The sequence below is a fragment of the Corvus hawaiiensis genome, chromosome 1, assembly GCF_020740725.1.
Source record: "Corvus hawaiiensis isolate bCorHaw1 chromosome 1, bCorHaw1.pri.cur, whole genome shotgun sequence".
NCBI lineage: Eukaryota > Metazoa > Chordata > Aves > Passeriformes > Corvidae > Corvus > Corvus hawaiiensis.
In genome coordinates, this window is record NC_063213.1 from 95,496,942 (window position 1) to 95,518,498 (window position 21,557).

A 21,557-nucleotide genomic window follows, 5' to 3' on the forward strand; every position below is an offset into this window, starting at 1 on the left:
CGCTCCCGGCCCTGGTCAGCCGTGCCAGCAGGTCCTGCCAGTATTTCTGGCTCTGCTGCAGCAGTTGCCCAGTGCTGCCTGGGCCCCATGGCACTGCCAGCCAGGGCAGAGCTGTCCCTGCACACCCCAGGACGTGCTGGTGAGCAGTGGTCGCGGCGTTCCCGTGCAATGGGGCTGGCCGGCCGGCCAGACAAGGCCAGCACCAGCCCCAGTCTCTGCAGCTGGCTTCCCTGGAGCCTGGCTGTTCCATCTGGAGTCATGCAGGCAGCATCAGTGCAGGAACAGCCTTTATTAAAGCAAAATAACCTACAAAAATATAGATACAGCCCGTGCCCCAGGCCTGATCTGGCCAAGGAGGAACAAGGCTCCTGCCCAGGGCAAGGACTAGCTCAGCCACACGGAGCCTTTGGCCACGGGGGTCATGTGCACCCAACTCAGGGGGCCAGGCCTGTTCCCAGCCTCAGGGTCACTCTCCTCCTCCTCACAGCAACTGTTGCTCCCACTGGCAGAGGTTCCCTCCCAGCATAGGGCGCAGCTGCCCCAGTCCTGTCCTGGGCCAGGGCACACAGTGGGCTGGGGGCTGTCCCCCGCCGAGGAGCTGCAGGCGCAGTGCTGCTCCCCGCAGAGGGCCTTCCGCAGGGGAGCACCGCGAGTGTGCAGCCGGCATGAGGGCTCTGCCGCGCCAGGCAGCGCTGGGGGGTGATAAATGTGGGCACGGCAGAGATGAGCCCTGCCGGCGTGCGTGGGGGTGGCCATGGGACCTTCCTGTCTCCTGGCAGGGCACTCACTGTTCCTGCGTGCCCCAGGAGATGTAGTCAGGGCGTGTGGCTGCATGATACTCATCGATCAGCTGCTGCACGATCTCCCGGGAGTTGTCCAGCTCGTCGAAGTTGTCCTTGAAGATGTCCTCCTTGCGGAACTGCTCCAGGAAGGCCTCCCGCTTGCGCAGTTTGTCATACTGCCGGCACGTCCGCTCGAAGAGCTGGAGAGCAGCGCAGGGTCAGGGGGGTCAGAGCTCCCCAGGGACCCTTCCCAAGAGAAGGGCACCTTGGTCAGCAGGACTGATGGGACTCTGGACCAGCCCTGAGCCCTGCTGGGAGCCACCCACCCCATCCCTGTCAAGGTATGCCCTGGCTTCGTGACAAGCCCAGACTGAAGAGACACGAGGTCCGGGGCTGCAGGGCCCGGCAAGGCGAGGGAAGGCACTCACCGAGGAGATGTTGGTGTGGTTTGCCATCATGAGCCCACTGACGCGGTGAGCAGACGGCAGGTAAGGGGACTTGCGGGATAAAGCCACCTGGATGCTGGCAGGGCCCCAGGGGATGAAGTTTGCCAACTTCCTCTCCCGGATCCGCTGCAGACTCTTGTGAACCTGGTGGGATGAGAACGGTGAGGGGGAGCAGGGTGAGGGACAAACAGCTTGGCTCTTGGCTGCAGCAGACCCAGGAGCTGCTCCTCACAGGAGGCACAGCCATGGGAAGGTGGATTTCAGCAGGACTGCAGCCTTTCCATGAGGTCAGAGCCCAAACAGGAGCAATCTGAGGCCAGCTCTCAGGCACTGCATAGTTCCACCCCAGGATCCCTGCACGGACAGTGACCATGTTCTTCCCTGGGCCATGCCATGGCCATCAGTACCTGAGCAGCCGTGGGAACCCACCTGTGTAGGATCCACCTCCCCCTGGATGATGTTGAGGATGGCGATGTAGCAGTGGTTGGTCTGCCTGTCTCGCCCTGTGGACACCATCACGTTTTTAGGCTGCAGCAACCTTCTCATCACGTCCAGGACTGTGGTTTTCCTCACACTGGCCACCTGCACAGGCCAGCCAGGGGTCAGAGGGAGCAGGCGTGCTGCTCCCTGCTCTCCTGCTGCCAGGAGCAGGGGGCAGCTGGACAGAGATGCCCTGACCCCGGGGATGAAGCCACATGCAAAGCCACATGCAGGACAGGAAAATCTCAACACCGCACAACAGGTGCAGCCAGGCCGAGAAACAGAGTGGAGGCTCCAGCCTGGGGGCTGTCCGGCCCCCCCTGCAGCACAGCAGGGGCTGGGGGTGAAGCTCAGCTGAGAACAGAGGGACAGGGACCCGTTTAATGTTGCTGTCAAACATGGGTCCTGTCCCACTGCCAGGCAGGGAGCAGTGGGGGTTCAACAGCAAAGGGGTTGTTCCCCACTGCATCCCCTCCCCGCCTTGCCCAGCTCTGAGCCATGGGCAGCCTGGCCACTGCCCTCCCCGAGTGCTGTTGGGGCTTGGCCCAGCTGCTACTGGCCAGGGGGGCCACAGCCAGGGTCAGCTGGGTGACGTGGCAGCCCCCTCCTGCTCTGGTTGAGCCACTGGCTGAGCCCTGCCCACACTCCTCCCTTGGAAGACAGATCACACACGGATACCCTTTTCAGAGCCAGCAGTTTTTCAGATTTGCTTCTCTGAGAAACATCCTGAGGAAATGCACACAGGGAGAGGAGAAGAGCAGCTGTTAGTTCCTGCTGAACCGTGGTGGGCCAGTGCAGGTGAACACCTCCCAAAACAGAACTGCCCCACTGGCATGGGGGAACTGGGGGGCACTAGCTAGGGTCAAGCCAAACGCAAGCAGCATCATCTGAAATGCTGAGGGATGGCAAATTCCCTCTCAGGCACAGACTGAGCTTCAGGAAGGGGCTGACACATGGCACCCACCATCAGTGACAATGAGCACTAGTGTTTGGACCCAAATTGCCCAAGCCGATGGCTCACGGGGGTGGCAGGGCCACTCTCCTGGCCTTGCTCTGATCACTGCTAAGGGTGGCTTTTGCCAGTCCTGACCCCGATGATCTTGACAGCCGCCCTGATGCATGCAGCAGGTAGCCTGGCACAAGCACAACTGCCTGCTCACATCTGATTCACTGCACACGCAGCCGTCACGTGGTGTGAGCACATGGGCCTGGGATTTGGGACATGCAGTGACAGCTCACGCCGGGACGGGGCTGAAAGATGCTGCAAGGTGAGCGTGGCAGCTTCTCTGCCCTTGGGGATGGGAAGGAGTGCCTGGGGCTGCCTTACCGACTGGTCGGTGGTGAGTGGCGTGTACCCCGTCATGAGGAAGTGCAGCCGGGGCGTGGGGATCAGTGAGGCGATCAGCCCGATGAGGTCGTTGTTCATGTACCCAGGATACCTGAGCGTGGTGGTGCTGGCAGACATGATGGTGGAGACCTAGGGGAGAGGGCACGGTCAGCAGAGGGTCGCAGAGCGTGTCAAAACCTGCCTCCTGCAGACATGCCAAGGGAAGCTGGGGCGCCTGGAAGGGCACAGGAGCCTCGCTCACAGCTCCAGGCTGCCCACCCCTGAGCCCAGCCCATGAAACAGGTTCAGACTGAACTGAACACAGCAGGGAAACCCCATGCTGGCTTCTCCTGAAGGAAGCCCTTCTCACCAGCTGGTTGATCTGCGAGAACGACGGGTTCTGAATGTGCAGCCGGTCTGTCGCGATCCGATTCAAGGCTGTGTTGTCCAGAACCACCTGCAACAGAAACCTGGCTCTGTGAAGGGCCCCTGAGGCAGCTGAGGAAGGACAGTCCTGGCCATGTGTCCCAGGGCACTGGTGGTCCAGCACAGGCCCTGAGTGGAGCCCTCTGCACAAGTGGCAGACACTCGAAACCACAAGCTGACTCATCTGTGGCACGTAACCGACACCGTCAATGGAACCTCTTCCCTCCCTCCTGGCTGTGCTCCCCGTGCTCTCCCAAAGAGCTCTGCCCCTGGGCCAGCGCTGCACAGCAGTGTCAGTTCCAGCAGCTCTGGTGCAACTGCTCCTCCACTGCCACATGCAGGGATCAGCTGTGGGGGATGAGCAGCGTCTCGGTCAGACCTGACCGAAGGCCCCGGTGCAGGTTCAAGGTGCTGCCCGGCTGCGGATGTTGTGGGTGCTGCAAATGACACAGGGATTGAGTGCAGGCAGAGGGTGCAGCACAGCTACACACAGGAAGCACAGCCAGCCCTCACTACCTTGGGAAGATGTGCTGGATCCAAGGCAGAAATGCCAGGCAGCTCTGCAGGGGTTAGCACCAATGAGGGTCCCTGGGGCCACAGCTGCTTGGCCCTTCTGTTCCAGGCGTGCTCATTGCTGCACCTGGGGCTCACGGGCGCTGCCACAGTGCTGCCCCCAGGATGGGCTGCAGTTCTGAGCTGTGGGGACAGGGCTGTCTCCTCGGGGCTGGCTGCACCATGGGCCTCTTACCACACAGTCAGCGTTCTGAGTCAGCCTCTTCAGTGTCAGCAGAGAGTTGTATGGCTGGACTACAACATCGCTCATCTCATCCTGGTTTGGGAACACTGAGTAGGTCTCCACCAGTTTCTTGGGATACCTGGTGAGAAGTACAGCACCTCAAGGGTTAACACCATCAAGCTGCACTCTCCCCTTCCACAAGCTGCCTTAGCAGTCTCCAGGGCTCAGGACAGAGTGAGTCACCAGAGCTGCAGCCAGAGTGGCTCCCAGGGAGGGAGAGAATGTGTCCCAGCAATGCCTACCCCAGCAGCACAGGAGCCGGCTGCCAGAGGAGCTACAGGGAGGCTGAGCCATCCACAGGCTGATTAAGCAGCTGCTCACAAGTCTTTTCAAGAAGATGCAAGTTGGAACAGGCCAGGATGGCAGCCCACAGCCTTCAGCCAGAGCCTCCCACCCTCCCCTGAACTATCAGGGTGTCCGCAGGCAGCTGCCTGATAAGAACGGCCGAAGGAAGACAGAGCTTGGACAGAACAAGTTCAGTTTCAGAGCCTCTGAAGTCCCCAGGCATATCAGGAGCCGTCCCTCCGCAGGCAGCATGCCAGGGATTGCACAAGGCAGTGTTTGGGTGGGGGTGGTGGCTCTGAGTCAGCGCTCTCCAGCTCCCGCTCTGGGCAGGCTGCCCAGGCCAGGCCAGGCACTGTGGTGTGGGGACAGGGCTGTGCTCACCTGTCATTGAGTCTCTCCAGGAGGTACGAGCCCAGCCCAGAGCCTGTTCCACCAGCAATGGAGTGGCAAAGCACAAACCCCTGGAAGGAAGCAGAAGGCAGGTGCTGAAGGTGAAGCTCAGCCCCAGAGCAGGCAGACAATGTGTCACCTCCATAACCTCCAGCAGAGTCCTGCCAAACAGGGACAGAGCTCCCTGTGTCAGCTGGGAGCAGGGATGCAGCAGAGACTGACCCCAGCTCCCCCAGGCCTAGCAGGCCACGCCTGCCCACACAGTGGGATCTACATCTCTGCACACCCCGCAAAGTGCAACAGCTGCTCGGGAACATTCAGGATTCCTCCCATCCAGAAAAGGATTTGGAATAGCTCCAATGTCACCTCCAGGGTCCAGTCCATCACAGGAAATGGAGGTGCACATTCTCAGCCCTTTCCTGGGTCCTCCACACCCCTCCCTCCTTCTAGGGGAGTCACTGAGCTCCCAAGCTCCCACTGTCTGACACCAGGGCAGCTCCCACCTGCTCAGCTCCCACAACAGGCGCTTGAATCTCCTGCCAGCTTGTTTTGGTGACGTTCTCCCTTCTGCTGCTGCCACGTGACAGCCTGACATCAACACCCGGCAGCCCTGTCTGTCTGCACACAGGGTACAGGTTCACATGGACAGTGTAAAGAAAAATGCCCCACAAGCAAACAGTGAAAGAACTTCTGGGGCAGGCTGGCAGGTGGAGTGGGGATAGACAGACCTCCTGTCCCTAGATCCCCTCTCTACATGTTCTGTGCTCAGTCCCACAAGCACACTGAGCAAGTCTGTGCCCATTACAGTGCTGAGCTCAACATTACAAAGAGCAACCTGGCTGGGAAAACACCAGGCAGAGCCACCAGATCCAAATCCCTTGTTTACTTACTTCCAAACTGTCACTCCCATCAGCCTCTCTGTCTATTATGTCAAAAATATCTTCATGAATCTTTTCTCCCTGCAAGAGAGATCAGGACTGGTTTTGTTCCTTTCCAACAGAACACACAGAAGAGCTGCTCAAGCTCAGTGTGAAGTCAAGCCAGACTGGCAGTTTGGTCCTGTGCCCAGGGTGCCACAGGGCACCCAGCATCAGTCCCTGCCAGTGACGAGGTGTTCTTCAGACACTGGGACTGAGCTGACATGAGGGAGACAGGACAAAGCCCCAGGCCTGATGAGCTGCCCTGTGTCTCACCCAGCAGCACTAGAGCTGGTACCTGCGAGAAGCCACTGGCCCAGTTGTTCCCAGCTCCCCCTCCGTGCTCGGACAGGTAGATGTTTTCTGGGTTGTAAAGGTTGGCATAAGGGGAGTTGAGGATGGAGTGGATGACGCGGGGCTCCAGGTCCAGCAGCACAGCCCGGGGGATGTAGTGCTCATCATCTGCCTACAACGAGAGCAAGAGGATCTCGATGCTGCTGCAGCTCGGTGCCACTTCCACTGCAAGAGCGTGAGCTACCCCCTGGCTGCAGGTGAGCCCCACATGGCCAGGCTGTTGAGGGGAAGGAGGGAGGGAGACAGGCTGGTCCTGTGCAGCCCAGCCTCAGTGCAGCATCTCTGTGCCCCAGAGCACTCCCAGCGTGGGAGCAGGGGACTCTTCGTGCTTACATAAGACACTATCTATGGCAGCCACAGCCGCGTGCCTCTGCTCCGCCTCCACAACGCTCCACTAACAGACCGGGAGCGCAGGCGGGAGCCCGGAGCAGGCTATAAGCAGGAGCCCGGGCTGAGCCTCGGCTCCCGTCTGCACGGTCAGCGCCCGACCAGCCGTCGCTGCGCCTGCGGGGGCTGTGGGGAGGGCTGTGGGGAGGGCTGCATGGGCACACACAGCCCGGCTGCACCTGCCCGGGCACGGAGCCCCGCAGGGACTAGGGAAGCACACCTAGCGCGGTGTGCCCGCTCCACGGCCTGGGGCCGCCGGTACCTGGTAAAAGAAGACGTCCTTGCGGTCGGTGCCCTCAGTGGCGAACTCTTCCACGATGCCCTCGGGGCTGATGCCGTGCTCGGCGCAGAGCTGCTTCCAGAACTCGAACCCGACTGCGGGAAGGCGCGGTCAGACGGGCCGGGCAGCGGGACCGGGGCCGCAACCGGGACGGGGGCAGGGCCCGGAGCGCCCCGGTCCACAGGCCCCGCCCCACTCGCCTGAAGCCCCGCCCTGTCCGTCCCGCCAGGCCCCGCTAACTAGCCCCCCCCCCCCCCCCAGCATCCCGACCCCGCCCGGTGCACGCTCCTCCGGGCCCGCCACGGGGCGTGGCGCGCTCACTCTGGTTGCCGCACTGGCCCAGCTGCAGGGTGATGATCTCCCGCGGCATCGCGGCCGAGGCTCCGCTCCGCTCCGCCGCCCCGCCCGACTCCGGTACCGCCGCGTCTCCCGCCGGCGCCAACGGCAGCGCGCCTGCGCACTGCTCACTTCCGGGGCAGCTCCGCGCACCTCCGCCCGTGACGGCGCCCTAGCAACGCGCGTGCGTCCCGGCAGGGGGTGCAGGATGCGCCTGCGCCAAGATGGCGGCGCCCAGGACGGAATTGCGGTCGGTGGCGGGGGCCGCCATGCCTGCGGCGGGCGCGCGCGCGCGGCGGGCGGGCGGATGTTGACGCCGTGAGGGAGCGATGGCGGCGGCGGCGGCGGGGTCCGGGCTTGGGCCCGGGCCCGGCGAGCGGCAGCGGCGGGTGCAGGCGCTGAGCGCGGCACTGCGCTACCGGCTCGGGCCCTACGAGCCACTGCTAGGCGCCGTGCAGGCCGCGCTGGTCTGGGAGCGACCGGGCCGCAGCGCGCTGTGCTGGGCGGCGGTGCACGGCCTGTTCTGGTGAGCGGCGGGGCTGGGACCGGCACCGGCACCGGGACTGGGAACGGGCCGCGCAGGGCGGGCGATGCAGCGGCCCCGCCGAGCCCCTATCGCCAGGGCTGCGGGGGTGGGGGTTTGGGGGAGCTGCCCCCGGGTCCGTCAGGGGCCGCGGGTTTGGTCCGTGTCCCGCTCCGGGCAGGAGGGACCTGGGAGCGCTGGGTCTGCTGCAGCCCCGTCCGCGTGCTCTCCGTGTACCTGAGAGCATCACAGTAGCCGGGAAAACTCAGCCTGCTGTGTGCCAGTGGAGGGAGGGCAGCTTGCCTGGGACAGGAGCTGTACAGCAGGGCCGGCCCGGGAGAATTTACACGAGTAGACCAGGGTCACCCGGCAGCTGCCCTCGGGGCATGGTGTGTGGTGACTCAGTAGTAGGTGCTGAGTTTTCTCTCTGAGCGGCTGGTTTTAGGTTGGTTTGTGTTACCTCTTCGTGTCTCACACAGATCTGGCCAGCACCGACTCGTTGGTTTCTTCCCCACAGGTTCTTTGCTCTGACTTCCCTTCGTTTGCTGTTCCTGATTGCACTTACCCTCATAGTAGTAGTGTGTCTAGACCAGTGGAAGCACAAAATCTGGCCAGAAATTGGCGGTAAGTTTTTGAGCTCATAGCAGCAAATCAAGCCCTGTTTCCAGCCCCACAAGTACAGGCTCTGCACTGCCTGCAGTTAAATTGTTAAAACCTGAGCCTTTTGCTTTAAGGGTCTAGAAGCTGGCAAGAGTACTGCAGGCATGCTCGTTCCAGAGCTGGAAAATTCTAACCTGTGTAAACATAAGTCCTTTTTGTGCTTGTGACACTGGTATTTGTCTTGTAATCCTGAACCACAGGGTGTACGTGACCTAGTGCAGGTTTGAGACAGTGATTCACTTTCTGAGCATTCAGTACCAGAGAAATTGAAGCATATGTGGAACTCATCTGGATTCCTCCTCAGAATCCATAATAATCCAGTTTAGGATGAAGACAAGTCCCAGCCTTGCTGTTGATCAGAGATTTCTTTGGGAGAAGAGGCATCTGAACAGCTGTTAATGAAGTTAGTTTTCAGCTTTCAGTAACCAAAGCAGTTGTGTCCCTCCTTTGTGACATTAATACACTGATGAACACCCCCATTCCGAGCAGCTCGGGGTCCCTTGGCTTCGCATGGACAGGTTAGTTTGGAGCAGTGTGAGGGTCTGCATGTTCCCAGGGCTGGTTCCCTGACTAACCAGCAAGTTCGGCTCCCAGCTTTCTGCTTCAATCCATGTTCTCTGTAGTTCCTGGGAAGACATTAAAGCTTTCCTCGGTTTCAAAGCTTGGCTCAGGCTCCTTCTTAGGAGATAGTGTCTGTCCAACTCCCTCATCCCTCTGATTCGATCTCTCAGGGTGGCTGGTACGTCCCTTTCAAGTCCCAGCCTGGGTGAGAAAGTATCAAAAGACTTAAATCCCTGATGCCTTCAGTCTGCAGGCTGTTCCTGCTGCCCAGCTGGTGTGTGCAGGAGTTGGGGAGAGGGAAGTGGGCAGCCTCTAGTGTCCAACAAACACCAAGGAGCAACAGGAAGACTCTTGCAGTCCTGTACTGTCACACGTACACACTCAAGATTTTGTTATGGAGTGATGCATCTCCATCCTGTAATTACAGTTAATGTCTTATCCAGGTGTTCCCCAGCTCATTAAAGCTTTACTTAAATCCCAAGAGCTAAGCGTTCCCATGGCGAATTCCTTGCAACTAATGTAGTGTCTGTTCTTAATATTTTAGTGGCAAGACCTGATGAATTAGACAATGAGAGGTAGGAAACTAATTGACTCCTCTGCTGTGATACTTTGCTGTGATACTGTGTTGTTACCTGCACATGCTTGGGATGATGGCTCCTTCGGGTGAGGAGGAGGGGGAGAAGGGAGGAGGGAGCTGGGAGCTGCTCTGTGGAGGGCAGATGGAGACCCAGATGCAGTCAGGTGGTTGTGAGAAGTTTTTAACTTGCCCAAGCCATTTTTATTATACTTTGCCTTCACACCAGCCTCCAGATACATGTGCTCGATTCCCTGCCCCCTGCCTTAAGAGCAATTCCTCTTGTATGGGCCTCCAGTAGGAGGAAAACAGCATTTCTGTGGGAATTAATGAAGTCTTCTGAGACTTGATAGGGAATATTTAACAGGCTTGTTCCAGCAGTTGTTCCTGCATAGTTATGATCTGACTGCAGCATTAATAATGGGTTGAGAAACTTTGAGGTGTTGCCTCACTGCTCACACCTGCCTCTCTGGGCACACCTTCCTGCCACCACTGCCAGGCTCTGCTGGATGTCAGCTCCTGATTAAATCACCTGAGCTGGTGCCAAAGGACAATTGTCTTTATTCATTTTTTTTAAGAGGCCCAAGCACAAAAGGAATTGCTCTTTCTAACCTTCAGGTACTCGTGACTAGCAGTTAAGCAGCACTAACAAAACTGACCAATTCAAGGCCTCTCGAGTAACTGAGTATATGAAGTCAGGTGCAAGGCTGCTTCTAGACCTCATGCTGAACACTTAGAGGCTGCAGTTGACCAGATAAACACAGAAAAAGTAAATGGATTCACTTGATTTGCCTCTGCACTGCACACTCCCTCCAGCAGTATGGAAACTAGTCCAGGCTCTTGACTGAAATTCCTGCTCTTCAGTTGCTGTGGGAGCACGGGGATGCTGTAGAGGCTGCTAAGGGCTGTAGATGAACTGCTTTGGGCAGGCCACTGCTTGGAGGGCCGGTGACCCTCATCTCTAGAGCTCCATGCTGGGCTGGGAACAGAAGGAAGCATTGAGACAAGTATTTGTAACAAGGGTCTTCAACACTGACACTGATGCAGCAATATCTGTTCCCAAATTCTGCCTTCACTGCAGCTGGGGATACGTCCACCCTCGGCTGCTCGGAGTGCCGGAGCTCTGTCATCATTTGGCTGAAGGATGGGTGGCTGGGACCAACTTCTTAAGTAATCTCTTCGTTTTCAAGAGGCAAAGTCCTGGCAAGGTAAGAACATAGAGACTTCAGAAATAACCTGTTTGGTGTGGAGCCTCTGCTGACCACGAGGATCCTCCTGTGCTGGCATCCAGCACTGGCTGAACACGTTCCTGGATGGGAGGTTGCCACGGGATGTCTCCCACAACACCGTGCCTATTAGGTGGTGGGGAAGAATGGAAAGCACAGTCAGAATAACCAGGTTGTGGAGGAGGGAGGAGAAAGTGAACGTTAGTGTGTGGATTGCACCACTGAAGTGAGAGTGTGGCTGCTCCTTCTGTAGGTTTCTGGCTTTTCAAGTGCCCGTCAAACTTGTCTCCTCACTGGGTTTTAGCAGCTTGAGAAAGTGTGTCAAGCTTTTTCTTTATTTTATTGAGTTCATGGAAAGAGAAACCTGTAGCACAGTGATACTGTCCTTGTCCTCTTCACCTTGAAGAGCTCTCTTGTTTAGCCTCTTCCTTGCTTTTGGTGTCCCTGCTTTAGGAAGCTCCTCTTGCCCTCAGGCAGGAGGCCTTGGCTGCCTGTGGCTCTGAGGGCAGATGTGCCTGTGTCTGTGCCCATGCTGGAGCACATGGTAGGATGCCGTGAAGGCTTCACCCTCCTTGGAACGATGACTTGACCCAGAATTTGCAGAGACTGAGATGGTCAAGAAGTGAGTGAACCTACTGCTTAACCCTGGAAACTCACTGTCTCCCATGTTCAGTTTTGCCTTCTAGTGTGTGGAGTGTTCACTTTCCTGGCTGTCCTGGGCCGGTATATCCCTGGGCTCTTGCTCTCATACTTGCTGTGTAAGTAAATCTCTGTGCCAATACAGACTTACATGTGAAAAGAGATGAGTGGGTGCCAAATGTCCAAGGAATGGGGCTCAAGAGGAAAGCTTGTGTGAATGGCTTTAAAATTTAAAATAATACATTCTGCCAGGAATGTGGTGGTTCTTTACCAGGACTCAAAGTCTGCTCTGGAGAGAACATGTTTTGAGTGCTTGGTAACTACAGATCTGAGCACTAACAGGTTGGCCTCTCAATTTTGTTAAACTGGCAGAGGTGATGGCACCAGTTCTAACGGCCTCCCACAGCACTGCCCTCAGTGCTCAGATCTGCCGTGCTCTGTGTGTTGTGCTGCGTCACAAAACGGGCAGGATGTTTGCCAAGCAGCATCCTGAACAACCTTCTAACCCGCATTCCCACTCACTGCAGTGCTCTTCGTCCTGCTGTGGCCCCTCGCCGTGTACCACAGGCTGGGGCAGCGCATGTACCTGCGGCTGGAGCCGCTGCTGCAGCGGCTGGATTTCAGCGTCCGGGGATACATGATAGCGAGGCAGCGGGAGAGGCAACGTGAGTTCTGTGCTGTTTCTGGCCCCAGGGTTTCAAACCTTGATCTTTGGTACCTGAAACGGGCTATGAACAGAAGCCCCCACCTTTGTGGGCGGTTGGGCTGCATGTCTGGCATGGCAAATTCTTGGAACTGCCTTGGGAAGAGAGAGAGGCAGCTCTGCCTCTGCAGCCATCTCCTAGGAAGCAGCTGCTGTGGGCTTTTCACAGCACTGAGCTGCTCCAGTTCTTGGCTGCCAGAACTGTGTGTTCTCTATTATGGAAAAAGGAGGAAAGGTTCTGTGCGAGGGAGTTCTAAACATGTTCATCTCAGCAAGAAACCTGCTACAGCCGCAGTCAGAAATGATCACGGCTCTGCTGTGGAACAGAGCTGGCTCTGCTCTGTTACATTCAGTTTGGGGTTTTCTGGTTCTGCAGAGCCTTGTCCCAGCAGCAGTAACAGCTTTGTGTCTGGTTTCTAACAGTGCGTGGCCGGGCCCTTGGTCAGGAGGCCACGGACGACGGGAGTGACAGCGAAGAGGAGCTGGCTGCATTCTGCCCCAAGGTAACCGAGCCTCGGGGAGAGGGAAGAGCTCAGCTGGAAAGAACAAACCACGCTGTGGGGACATGCAGCATCTGGCTGTGTGTCAGCACAGTGTAGCTGAGAGTGATGGGAGAGCAGATGAGGGCACTATCCTTTCAGATAGGTCTTTCCCATTCTGTCCCACTAAAGAATGTCCAAAGCTGCTTGTGCCAGCTGCAGTCTCCTAGACTGCACAGTAAATGTGAATGAGACTCAGGTACCAGTCTCCTGTGAGGACCAGGTTTAGCTGGAGGCCACTCTATCATCTGTTTTGTCTTGAGGCATGGGGATAAGCTTTCTAGTGCTGATATTTTCAATTTTATCTTTTATTTCAAAGCTGGATGACTCCATGGTCGCCAAGGAACTGACCATCTCTGACTCAGAGCATTCAGATGCTGAGGTTTCCTATACTGAAAATGGGATGTTTAACCTTTCAAGGGGCCAGACTCCCCTGACAGAGGGATCAGAAGGTGAGAGGAAACAGGCAGCTTCTGGAAGGTGTGGAATACCAAGCAGGCACCAGTGTGATGGGTCGGAGGGAGGATGTGTTACCTCCCGTCATTGAAGTCTGGCTGTTTGATGTCGGCCTTGCTGCTGGAAATGAGCTGCAACTGCCTGTTTTGTTCAGAACTGAAGCTTCCTCCTTCATTCGTGTGGTGCTCGAGTGGAGCGACGGCAGCAGCTCTGCAAAGGCAGATCCAGCTCTGCCAGCCTGGCTGTGGGTGCGGGTGCAGCACAGTTGGGGGTTCGGGTGCTCCCCTCTAGCAGGTGGCTGGTTCAGCACTGGGATTCCTTGTGAGTGAGCTGGGAGGTCAATGGGATATGAACAGTTGGGATGGGAGGGAGGGAGAGGTTGAAGACAGTGTGGTCTGTGAGCTCCCAACAGTCCGTCCAGGGGAGGTGCTGGCCCAGCTCCTGCCTGGGCCTGTGGGTGCTGGGTGGGTGCTGGCAATTAAAGCACTTTCTCCTCTTCCAGACTTGGATGGTCACAGTGACCCAGAAGAATCTTTTGCCAGGGATCTCCCTGACTTCCCCTCCATAAACCCAGAAGCAATCGGCATAGATGATGAAGATGACACCAGCATTGGGATCCCGAGCCTGGCATACCGCCCACAAGGGACAGAGGATCTGCAGCTCCCATACGAGCAGGAGGAATTTGGCACACTGCCGTCAGTGCAGAATCTCACCAACAACATCACTGGCTTTGTCACCAGGGGTATGATCCAGCTGGCACTGTCAGGAGCCCCTCAGGCAGGCTCCTCATGCAGCACCAATCCCCAGAGAGGGGCAAAGACTCACCTCAGAGCGGCCAGTTCGGACTTGGACACTGACGCCGAAGGGGATGACTTTGAACTGCTGGATCAGTCTGAGCTGAACCAGCTGGATCCCACTGGCTCCCGGGGCCAGTAAGCCATCCTGTCACTTCCCTCTGGTTTTGTATTGCGCATCATGGAGGGAATCCTAGAAGGAAAAGCCTTGCACAGTTCTCTCAATTGTCTCCCGTGAGTCTGAGTGATGTGACAGCCAGTCCTGGCTGGGTACACCACTGTGACTTGTGACTCTGTAGCCTCGCTTGGATTTTAAAATAAAGGACGCTGGCAATCTGTAGGGAAGAGGCATTGATGGGATAGCTCCACAATCACCCTGCGCTGTCTGACAGGATACCTGCTCCAAACTTTCTCTAAGACAATAAATCTGGTGTCTGCAGCTCTCAAGTCCAGTGGGACTGACAGCATCGCCAGGGACAATTGTGCACTGAATTCTGGCGCTGATGTGTAACCAGGGGAACAGGACAGAGCCCCTCAGACGTGGTGTCTGGGACTCAGTGCTGTTCTGTCTCAGACAGCTGTTCCTTGTTCCTCATGTGCACAAATCCAAGTCTTCTCTCCCAGCAATATCCAACTCCAGGTGGAACCAAGCCCCTTGCTCCATTGTGGATGTTGTGCAGCCGCAATGTTTTCCTTGCACTGGCTGCTCCCTCGGCTCCAGCTCCTTGTGATGCTGTTTTGTAAGAGCCCAATGGCAATAAGACACCTGCTGTGACCACCAGACCACCCGCAAGAACATCCACGTGTAGCCCCTGCTCTTGTGTTGCTTTTCTGAACTAACAGCCTTTGTTAACAGCCAACTAACACTTTGCTAGAAACCCCTGTGCTGCTCCAGTGCGTTCCCGTGGGCAGGGCTGAGGCTGCACATCCCCCGGCAGTTTTCCTGGAGGAAGGAGGAGGTGGAGCAGGGCTGCCAGGGCGGTGGTGTGTCCCCTGGGCACACCTTGCTACCTCCAGCCTTGTGCAGGCAGAGCCCAGCAGTGGGAACCGGACGGGGGACAGCAGCCCAGACCGCCAGTGACTGAGGAGCTCGCACCTGCCGCGGTCCCGTGAACAAACCAGCAAACCCCAGGGAGAGGCACCCCCGCTCTGCCCACCGAGCGGCCCCATTATTTTTCCTAAGCCATAGACCCGGTTCTGATCACGTTTGTGCAGCCAAGAACGTACCTCGTCAGGGACCCTGTTACCGGCTGCTGTTTGTCTGACTCTGCCTAACCAACTGCGTCGGCCGTGCCGGGGCTGCGGTTGGGGGCGGGGGAGCGGCCTCAGCCGGGAAGGGGAGGTCGGTAACGGGTTATTCCATACGGGTTCGAGCCCCTTCGCTGGCCGCGTCCGGTGCAGAGGTGGGGGGGCGAGGGGGCTGCGCTTCTCACCCCGCGGCGGGAGCGCCGGGCCCGGGTCCGGTCGGTGAGTGCCTGCCCGGGGGCGCGGAGCCTCCTCACCGACCCAGCCCCGCCCGGCGCTCTGCGGCCGACGTTTCGCCCCTCGCCCTGCGGCGCACGGGCCCGCCCCGCTCCCGCCCCGCTCCCGCCCCGCTCCCGCCCCGCCCGTGCGCGCCCTGTTCCGCGGGACCGGGGCGGCACCGGAGCGGCGAACGTTCGGCGGCGCTTTGGGGGCGCGGCTCCGCCGGCCCCGCCAATCACAGTCCGCCCGTGCGCTCTCCGCCAGTGGCGGGGAGCAGGCGGCGCGCCGGAAGTGCGCGAACGGCGGCAACCGAGAGCGGAGCGGGGCTGGAGGGCCGGGGCCGCGGGATGAGTAAAGGGCGCGAGGCCGCGGCGGGCGGTGAGTGCGGGAGTGGCGGGGGAGCGGCGGGCGGTGAGTGCGGGAGTGGCGGGGGAGCACCGGGCGGCCTCTGCGGTCCCAGGAGGCCGCGGTGACCGGGGCTGGTCCCGCAGGAGGCGCCACCGCTGTCCTGCTGCGGTACCTGCGGGAGCAGAACCGCCCGTACAGCGCCCAGGATGCCTTCGGGAACCTGCAGCGGGAGCACGGGCTGGGCAAGGCGGTGAGCAGGGCCGGACCGGGCCGGGCTGGGGCGAGGAGTGCCCGGCCCCGGCTGACGCCGCGTCCCGCAGGCCGTGGTGAAGGCGCTGGAGCAGCTGGCGCAGCAGGGCCGCGTGCGTGAGAAGGTTTACGGGAAGCAGAAGATCTACTTCGCTGACCAGGTGAGCTCCGGCCGCCGCCGCTCGCTGGCCCCGCTTACCCCGCACCCCTGACCCGCCGCTCCCCGCAGGAGCAGCTCCCGGCCGCCAGCGATGCGGAGCTCCGCGAGCTGGACGGGGAAATCGCCGCGCGCTCCTCCCAGCTGCAAGCGCTGCAGCAGAGCTGCCGGCACATGGAGGCGGGTGAGTGTGCCTGGCCGGGCAGCCCCGAGGCACCGGGGGGTCTCCGAGGGCACGGGTAGCTGTGCCCTGGTGCCGGCTGGCAGCCCGGCCGGTGATCGGTGCCGCCTTCCCAGAGCTGAAGGACTTGAACAGCTCCATGACAACCCCTGAGATTGGCGGGGAGATCGAGGCACTGAGGAAGGACTGTGCCAGTTACACGGAGAAACTGGAGAGGATTAAGTCTGCTACCAACCACGTGACTCCAGAGGAAAAAGAGAAGGTGAACAGCTGCTGTGTGTGAACCCGGGGCCAGTCTGGGCTGGGCCTCTGCCAGGACCCAGCACTTCCCTTTCAGGCATTGCTTGCCCGGGGCTCATGAGAGCCCCACGGGGCGGCTCTGACCTGGTGCTGTTGGCAGGTGTGCCGGGAGCAGCAGCTGTACCGCCGGGAGTGGCGCCGGAGGAAGCGGATGGTACCGGCTGTGGTGCGGGTGGGCGGTGACGGCCCCGCTGGGACCGCTGCCCACAGCCCTCACGTGCCCTGTCTCACCAGGCCACCGAGCTGCTGGATGCCATCCTGGAGGGGTACCCCAAGAGCAAGAAGCAATTCTTTGTAAGTACAAAGGCTGGGCCCTGCCCAGGGCTGCTGAGCCAAAACCTAAGCCTGTTCTGATCTGCTCGGTGCCATGCAGGAGGAGGTTGGGATAGAGACGGATGAGGACCACGGCGTCGTGCTGCCAGCGACTGTGTGAGGTGCTGGGGGAGCCTTTTTTCTAGGGAGAAGCTGCTGCAGAGCTGCCTCTGAAACTCAAGCTGTTGGGCTGTTCTTTTTCTCTTTTTGCAGGACTGGGGCTTGTCCTGTGTATTTATTTGTTTTTGTTTTAAAATGTTTTGCAGTTGGAAGGGTGGTGGGTGGGAGTGACTCCGCACTGGCCCTCTCCTTGTAGCGGAATGTTGTTTTTTTCCTGCCCTGCAGTGCATGCAGCTGCCTGGCTGGGGTCTGAGGGTGCTGAGTGTGGGGGCACTGGTGCTGTATCCCTGGTGTTCTGGTAAGGAAAGGGAGCAAGGGACTGTCTGGGCTGCAGAGCTCTGTATGTGTTCTAGCTGCTTTCTCCTGTGTGCCTGAGTGGTCACATGAGAATCTGATCTATTAAACACCAGGATTTTGGTTCAGGTGCACATCCTTGTGGTGTTTGTCTCTTCAGAGGGTGTCAGGGCAGGGTTTAGGCTCTGAGGAGCGGAGAAGGCAGGAGCCAGGAGAGGGTAACCTGAGCCACAGGGGCTGGAAGGGGCTTCTGGAAACTACCAGCTCTAGGGCACCGCTCCAGGAACTCAGCATCAGAAAAATCGTTAAAACATTCAGCGAAATTTATTTAATTACTTTTCACAATAGAAAAATACATCACTTTCACTTGTGAGGTCTGTAAAATTCCACGTCCTCTTCCCAAGGCAGCGCTCCCTCCTCAGCGCTGGAAAAACTGCCTGAAATAAACATTCCCTGGATGTGCCCCTGGAGCAGGAGCACAGACATGGTTATGGAGAACAAACCCTGCTGCTGGCAGCACCCTGGTCTCATCACTCTGGACAGTGACCAACCCTCAACCAGGCAGAGCTGTGACCCAGCTGGGCATGGGACAGGGTCAAACATGTCCAAACCCAGGCTTGTACAGCTGGCACAGGCAGTGCTTTGGGACCATTTCAAAATTTACAAAAATAAAAATCAAATTGAGGCTGGTCAGGTATGTGTGTGGAGGAGCAGCAAGCGCACCTGGGCACGTTGTGCTACAGCTGAAGAACTTTCCTGTGCAGTACAGCCACAGTTTCTGAAAAGGAGATGTGTTCCAGCGCTCGCAGGAACCTCCTGTGCTCCTTCCCAGGGATCCACGGCTGCAGCAGTGCTTGGGGTTCATCAGGGCCCTAGCATGTGCTGCCAGGGGTACAGCTCCCAGCTCTTGATGGGCTCATCGTGCTGCCAGCACTGCCAGGCTCCCCCAAAACACAATAGCTGACTCCAAACAGCTGCCTCAGAGGGGCAGGGGACAGCCCAGTGGGTACTGGGGAGAACCATTCCCATTGCTATTCCAGAAACCCATCATTTTTAATATGCATTTGTTGCATTTCCCCACCCCAGGGAGAGCAGGGCTGTCACAGGCCTGAGAGCACAGGATGGAACTGCTCTGGGATCAGCTCTGCAAGGAGAGTCAGTGGCACAGGCAACCCCAGGGCACTGCCTGAGCCAGAGACTCTGCCCCCCACCTTCTCCTCCATACCACCTTTCCCTCCCCTCTTGCCCAGTCCCTACAAAGATTCAGTGGCGCTGAGTGGAGCAGCAGTGTCTGCACGGCCACCGTTGGGCTTCAGAAGGAATACAATAAATAATTCAGAGAACCTTAAAAACAGCCACAAGGGAGAGGGCCCAGGGTGGTGCCCATCACCCAGGCCCCTGGGCAGGAAGTGCCCCATCCCCACGGGCGCAGAAGTGGCGCAGGAGGCTCAGTAGAGCTGGCTCTTCACCTTGTGCAGGACCCTGATGACAACATCCCGCAGCGTCTGTGGCAGAGAGGGGACACGGTCAGATGGTCTGGGGAGGAACAGCCACCCCTGTGCCACTGTCTCTGCCCCCTTGGCCATGGCACCACCCCCCCTGCAGTCCTGCATTCACCTGGGGCTTGCACTGCTCCTCAATCCAGCTGAAGACACATGCCGAGAGCTCCTGGAAACTCGTTACAGAGATTGAGGCATTGAAGGACTGGAACAGGGAGTCCATGATGCCTTGGAAAACATTGAACTTCACCTCGTCAGAGACCTGGTTCTTCCCCTCATTCGGGTTGTCCTGATGAGCTTTCACGATCTGCTCATAGTTCCTGAAACAAGCACAGCACACCAAGGGCAGCAGTGAGGCCTCCACACTTGACTCTGAGCTGCCACTCCCAGCTCCTGCTCCCGGCTCTGAATTCCCACACCCAGCTCCTGCTCCTGGTTCCAAGCTCCAGGCCTGTCCCCGGATGGAGAACCACTGCAGAGCCCTGCAAGGATGTGAGGGAACAACAGGAAGTAGAGGGCATGACCCCGACAGCTCTTCCCTTACACTTTCATGATCTTCAAGGCCATCACATCTTTCCTGAGGGTAGAAACTTCCTCCTCCTGCTTTTTCTTTTCCTTGTGCAGGAACTGGATGTAGTCGATGGCTGAGCATGAAGACACGGAGTGAGGATTTGGGAGCACACATGGACCCCTGAGATCCCCATGGGAGGTGCCTGAGCCAGGGCACCATCAGCTGCCACTGACCCAATTCCCCTGGGAAGGTGGGTGGGTGTGGGTGAGCAGCACCTGAGCTCCCCAGAGCCTCATCACACCAGAAGGTTCTACGGTGCTGAACTTTGCCCTGCACAGCTCTAGGGAGGAGGTTTGGGGGTTGATAGCACCTCCTTCCCTCCCACCCTTGAGACTCACTTTTCTGAAGGACGATGGCCTTGCTCAGCTTCTGCGAGCCGATGGAGAAATCCTGCTGCTCACAGGTGGGGACGATGGCCTGCAAGTCATTGTAGCCTTTCTGCAGAGAAGTAGAGCCACAGAGTTTGGGCTCATCCTGTGAGACCAGGTCCACACCCAGCTCCCACAACACAGCCCGTCAGAGCCAGGGCAGCTCCCAGCACACACACATATGCAGGAAGGGCACATCCAGCAGCAAAACAGAGAAGTGCTAGAAGAGCTGGGTGCTGGAGCAGCCTAGGAGCAGCGCTCCAGCAGTGCCTGCTGCCTCTTGCCTCACCTTGATGGCATCTCGGCGCTTCTGCTCAGCCTGGGTGTGCGCCCGGCGGCGCTGGTCCTTGTATGACTCCTTGTAGGACTCCTGATGGTAGTCACTGTCCTCATCATCTGTGGGGACAGAGTGTGGCTGTGGGTGAGGAGTCAAGAGGCACGAGGAGGGGCACAAGACAGCTCAAGGGACCACTACAGCTGCAGCCAGGCCCAGCATAGCCCCCGCCACAGTCAGCTACAGCAGGCTGGGCCAAAGAAAAGCCTTCCAAGGGGCCCCAGCAACCCTTTCCCTCATCTTGGGGAGCTGGGCAGGAGGAAGATGCTGGCAGCTCCCTTGAGAAGGTGTCAAAAACAGTGATTCTCGCCTCCAAACCCTGCTGGAAACCACAGAACCCTGATGTTGTTCCCAACACCTTCCTGCTCCTCTTTCTCGTCAGGATAGGAATCCTGCCCAGCCACGCTCACCCCCCCCTCGGTGCAGGGCAGACCTGGAACCCGGCACATACCGGATTCCCCAGCGAGCAGAAACACCCGGTCACGGAGGACAAACCCCACCTGTGTTGGGGACAGAAGAGGCACTGGTGGAGCCGATGCTGTTGGCCCGGGACACTATGCTGCCTTTCCGGGCATTTTCCATGAAGAGTGCTGGAAGAAGAGCGTCCCAGGGTCAGTGCCCAACGCGGGGTGTCACCGAGCGCAGGGACGTGAGAGGCGTCCCCGGGCAGCCGCTGCCACCCACGAACGGGAGCGGCGCGGGCCGGGCACCTACCGGAGTCCAGGCCATTGTCGCCGTAGGCCGCGTCCACCTGCGCGGGGCCGGCGGGCGGAGGAGACACGTCAGCGGGGCTGGGGCGGCGACCGCGGCCCGCGCCCCGGAGCCCCCCGGCCCCAGGAGCTTGGTCGGCCCGAGGAGCACCCGCCAGCCCCGAGCGGCGGCTCCGCCGGGGCCTTTGGCCGCCGCCCCTCGCCCAGGCACTGATTCCTGTGCGCTCCCCGCCCCAGTACCCCCAGCCCGGCGCTCACCCCGCCCGACCGCCGTGAGTACCCCGTCCCGGCGCGTCGCCCCGCGGCACCCAGCGGCCCGGCCCGCCGCGACCCCGGTCCCACCTTCCCCCACGAGTCCTCGGCCGCGCCGCCCGGCGGCTCCGCCATCTTCCGCCCGCCCGCTCACGTGACCGCCGCGGCGGCCGCGCTCCGCTCCGCGCCGCCAGGGGGCGCCTGCGCCCAACCCCGCACGGATGTGACGTCATCTCCGCCGCGCGCCCCCGGTGCGGAACCCCGCCCGGAGGATCCCCGGGGGCACCGGGAGCCCCACACCGAGCCCGGGCCGCAGCGGGAGCGGGGAGGGGCCGGGGGCACCGGGAGCCCCACACCGAGCCCGGGCCGCAGCGGGAGCTGGGCGGGGCCGGGGGCACCGGGAGCCCCCCACCGAGCCCGGGCCGCAGCGGGAGCTGGGCGGGGCCAGGGGCACCGGGAGCCCCACACCGAGCCCGGGCCGCAGCGGGAGCGGGGAGGGGCCGGGGGCACCGGGAGC

At 59.5% G+C, this 21,557-nt stretch overlaps 4 protein-coding genes across 6 annotated transcripts; 2 read left to right on the top strand and 2 right to left on the bottom strand.

Annotated features, from left to right (window-relative positions):
- Nucleotides 1-270: 270 nt before the first annotated feature.
- TUBG1 (tubulin gamma 1) lies at nucleotides 271-7,327 on the bottom strand. Its single transcript, XM_048316532.1, has 11 exons — nucleotides 7,192-7,327; nucleotides 6,853-6,965; nucleotides 6,148-6,315; nucleotides 5,823-5,891; nucleotides 4,924-5,003; nucleotides 4,210-4,336; nucleotides 3,406-3,492; nucleotides 3,036-3,185; nucleotides 1,658-1,810; nucleotides 1,211-1,372; nucleotides 271-982 (listed from the first exon to the last, which is right to left on the bottom strand). The coding sequence occupies exons 1-11, from the start codon at nucleotides 7,238-7,240 to the stop codon at nucleotides 785-787; spliced, it is 1,356 nt and encodes a 451-aa protein (XP_048172489.1). The 5' UTR covers nucleotides 7,241-7,327; the 3' UTR covers nucleotides 271-784.
- A 193-nt stretch (nucleotides 7,328-7,520) lies between these two features.
- Nucleotides 7,521-15,127, top strand: RETREG3 (reticulophagy regulator family member 3). The gene is made up of 9 exons (XM_048316544.1): nucleotides 7,521-7,732; nucleotides 8,247-8,353; nucleotides 9,495-9,525; nucleotides 10,606-10,732; nucleotides 11,424-11,508; nucleotides 11,917-12,054; nucleotides 12,516-12,595; nucleotides 12,951-13,083; nucleotides 13,590-15,127. The coding sequence occupies exons 1-9, from the start codon at nucleotides 7,536-7,538 to the stop codon at nucleotides 14,021-14,023; spliced, it is 1,332 nt and encodes a 443-aa protein (XP_048172501.1). The 5' UTR covers nucleotides 7,521-7,535; the 3' UTR covers nucleotides 14,024-15,127.
- A 397-nt stretch (nucleotides 15,128-15,524) lies between these two features.
- On the top strand, nucleotides 15,525-17,440 carry LOC125332045 (PSMC3 interacting protein). The gene is made up of 8 exons (XM_048316588.1): nucleotides 15,525-15,723; nucleotides 15,837-15,943; nucleotides 16,014-16,103; nucleotides 16,172-16,283; nucleotides 16,397-16,542; nucleotides 16,681-16,734; nucleotides 16,815-16,874; nucleotides 16,954-17,440. The coding sequence occupies exons 1-8, from the start codon at nucleotides 15,693-15,695 to the stop codon at nucleotides 17,011-17,013; spliced, it is 660 nt and encodes a 219-aa protein (XP_048172545.1). The 5' UTR covers nucleotides 15,525-15,692; the 3' UTR covers nucleotides 17,014-17,440.
- A 171-nt stretch (nucleotides 17,441-17,611) lies between these two features.
- On the bottom strand, nucleotides 17,612-21,217 carry MLX (MAX dimerization protein MLX). Of its 3 annotated transcripts, XM_048316558.1 has the most exons (8): nucleotides 21,131-21,217; nucleotides 20,793-20,829; nucleotides 20,579-20,668; nucleotides 20,034-20,140; nucleotides 19,715-19,814; nucleotides 19,350-19,449; nucleotides 18,924-19,125; nucleotides 17,612-18,811 (listed from the first exon to the last, which is right to left on the bottom strand). In XM_048316558.1, the coding sequence occupies exons 1-8, from the start codon at nucleotides 21,173-21,175 to the stop codon at nucleotides 18,755-18,757; spliced, it is 738 nt and encodes a 245-aa protein (XP_048172515.1). In that variant the 5' UTR covers nucleotides 21,176-21,217; the 3' UTR covers nucleotides 17,612-18,754. The 3 variants fall into 3 exon arrangements, with proteins under 3 accessions (XP_048172515.1, XP_048172531.1, XP_048172523.1); XM_048316574.1 differs by lacking the exon at nucleotides 20,793-20,829 and having other exon boundaries at nucleotides 21,131-21,202; XM_048316566.1 differs by lacking the exons at nucleotides 20,579-20,668; nucleotides 20,793-20,829 and adding an exon at nucleotides 20,530-20,578 and having other exon boundaries at nucleotides 21,131-21,190.
- Between the last annotated feature and the right edge of the window lie 340 nt (nucleotides 21,218-21,557).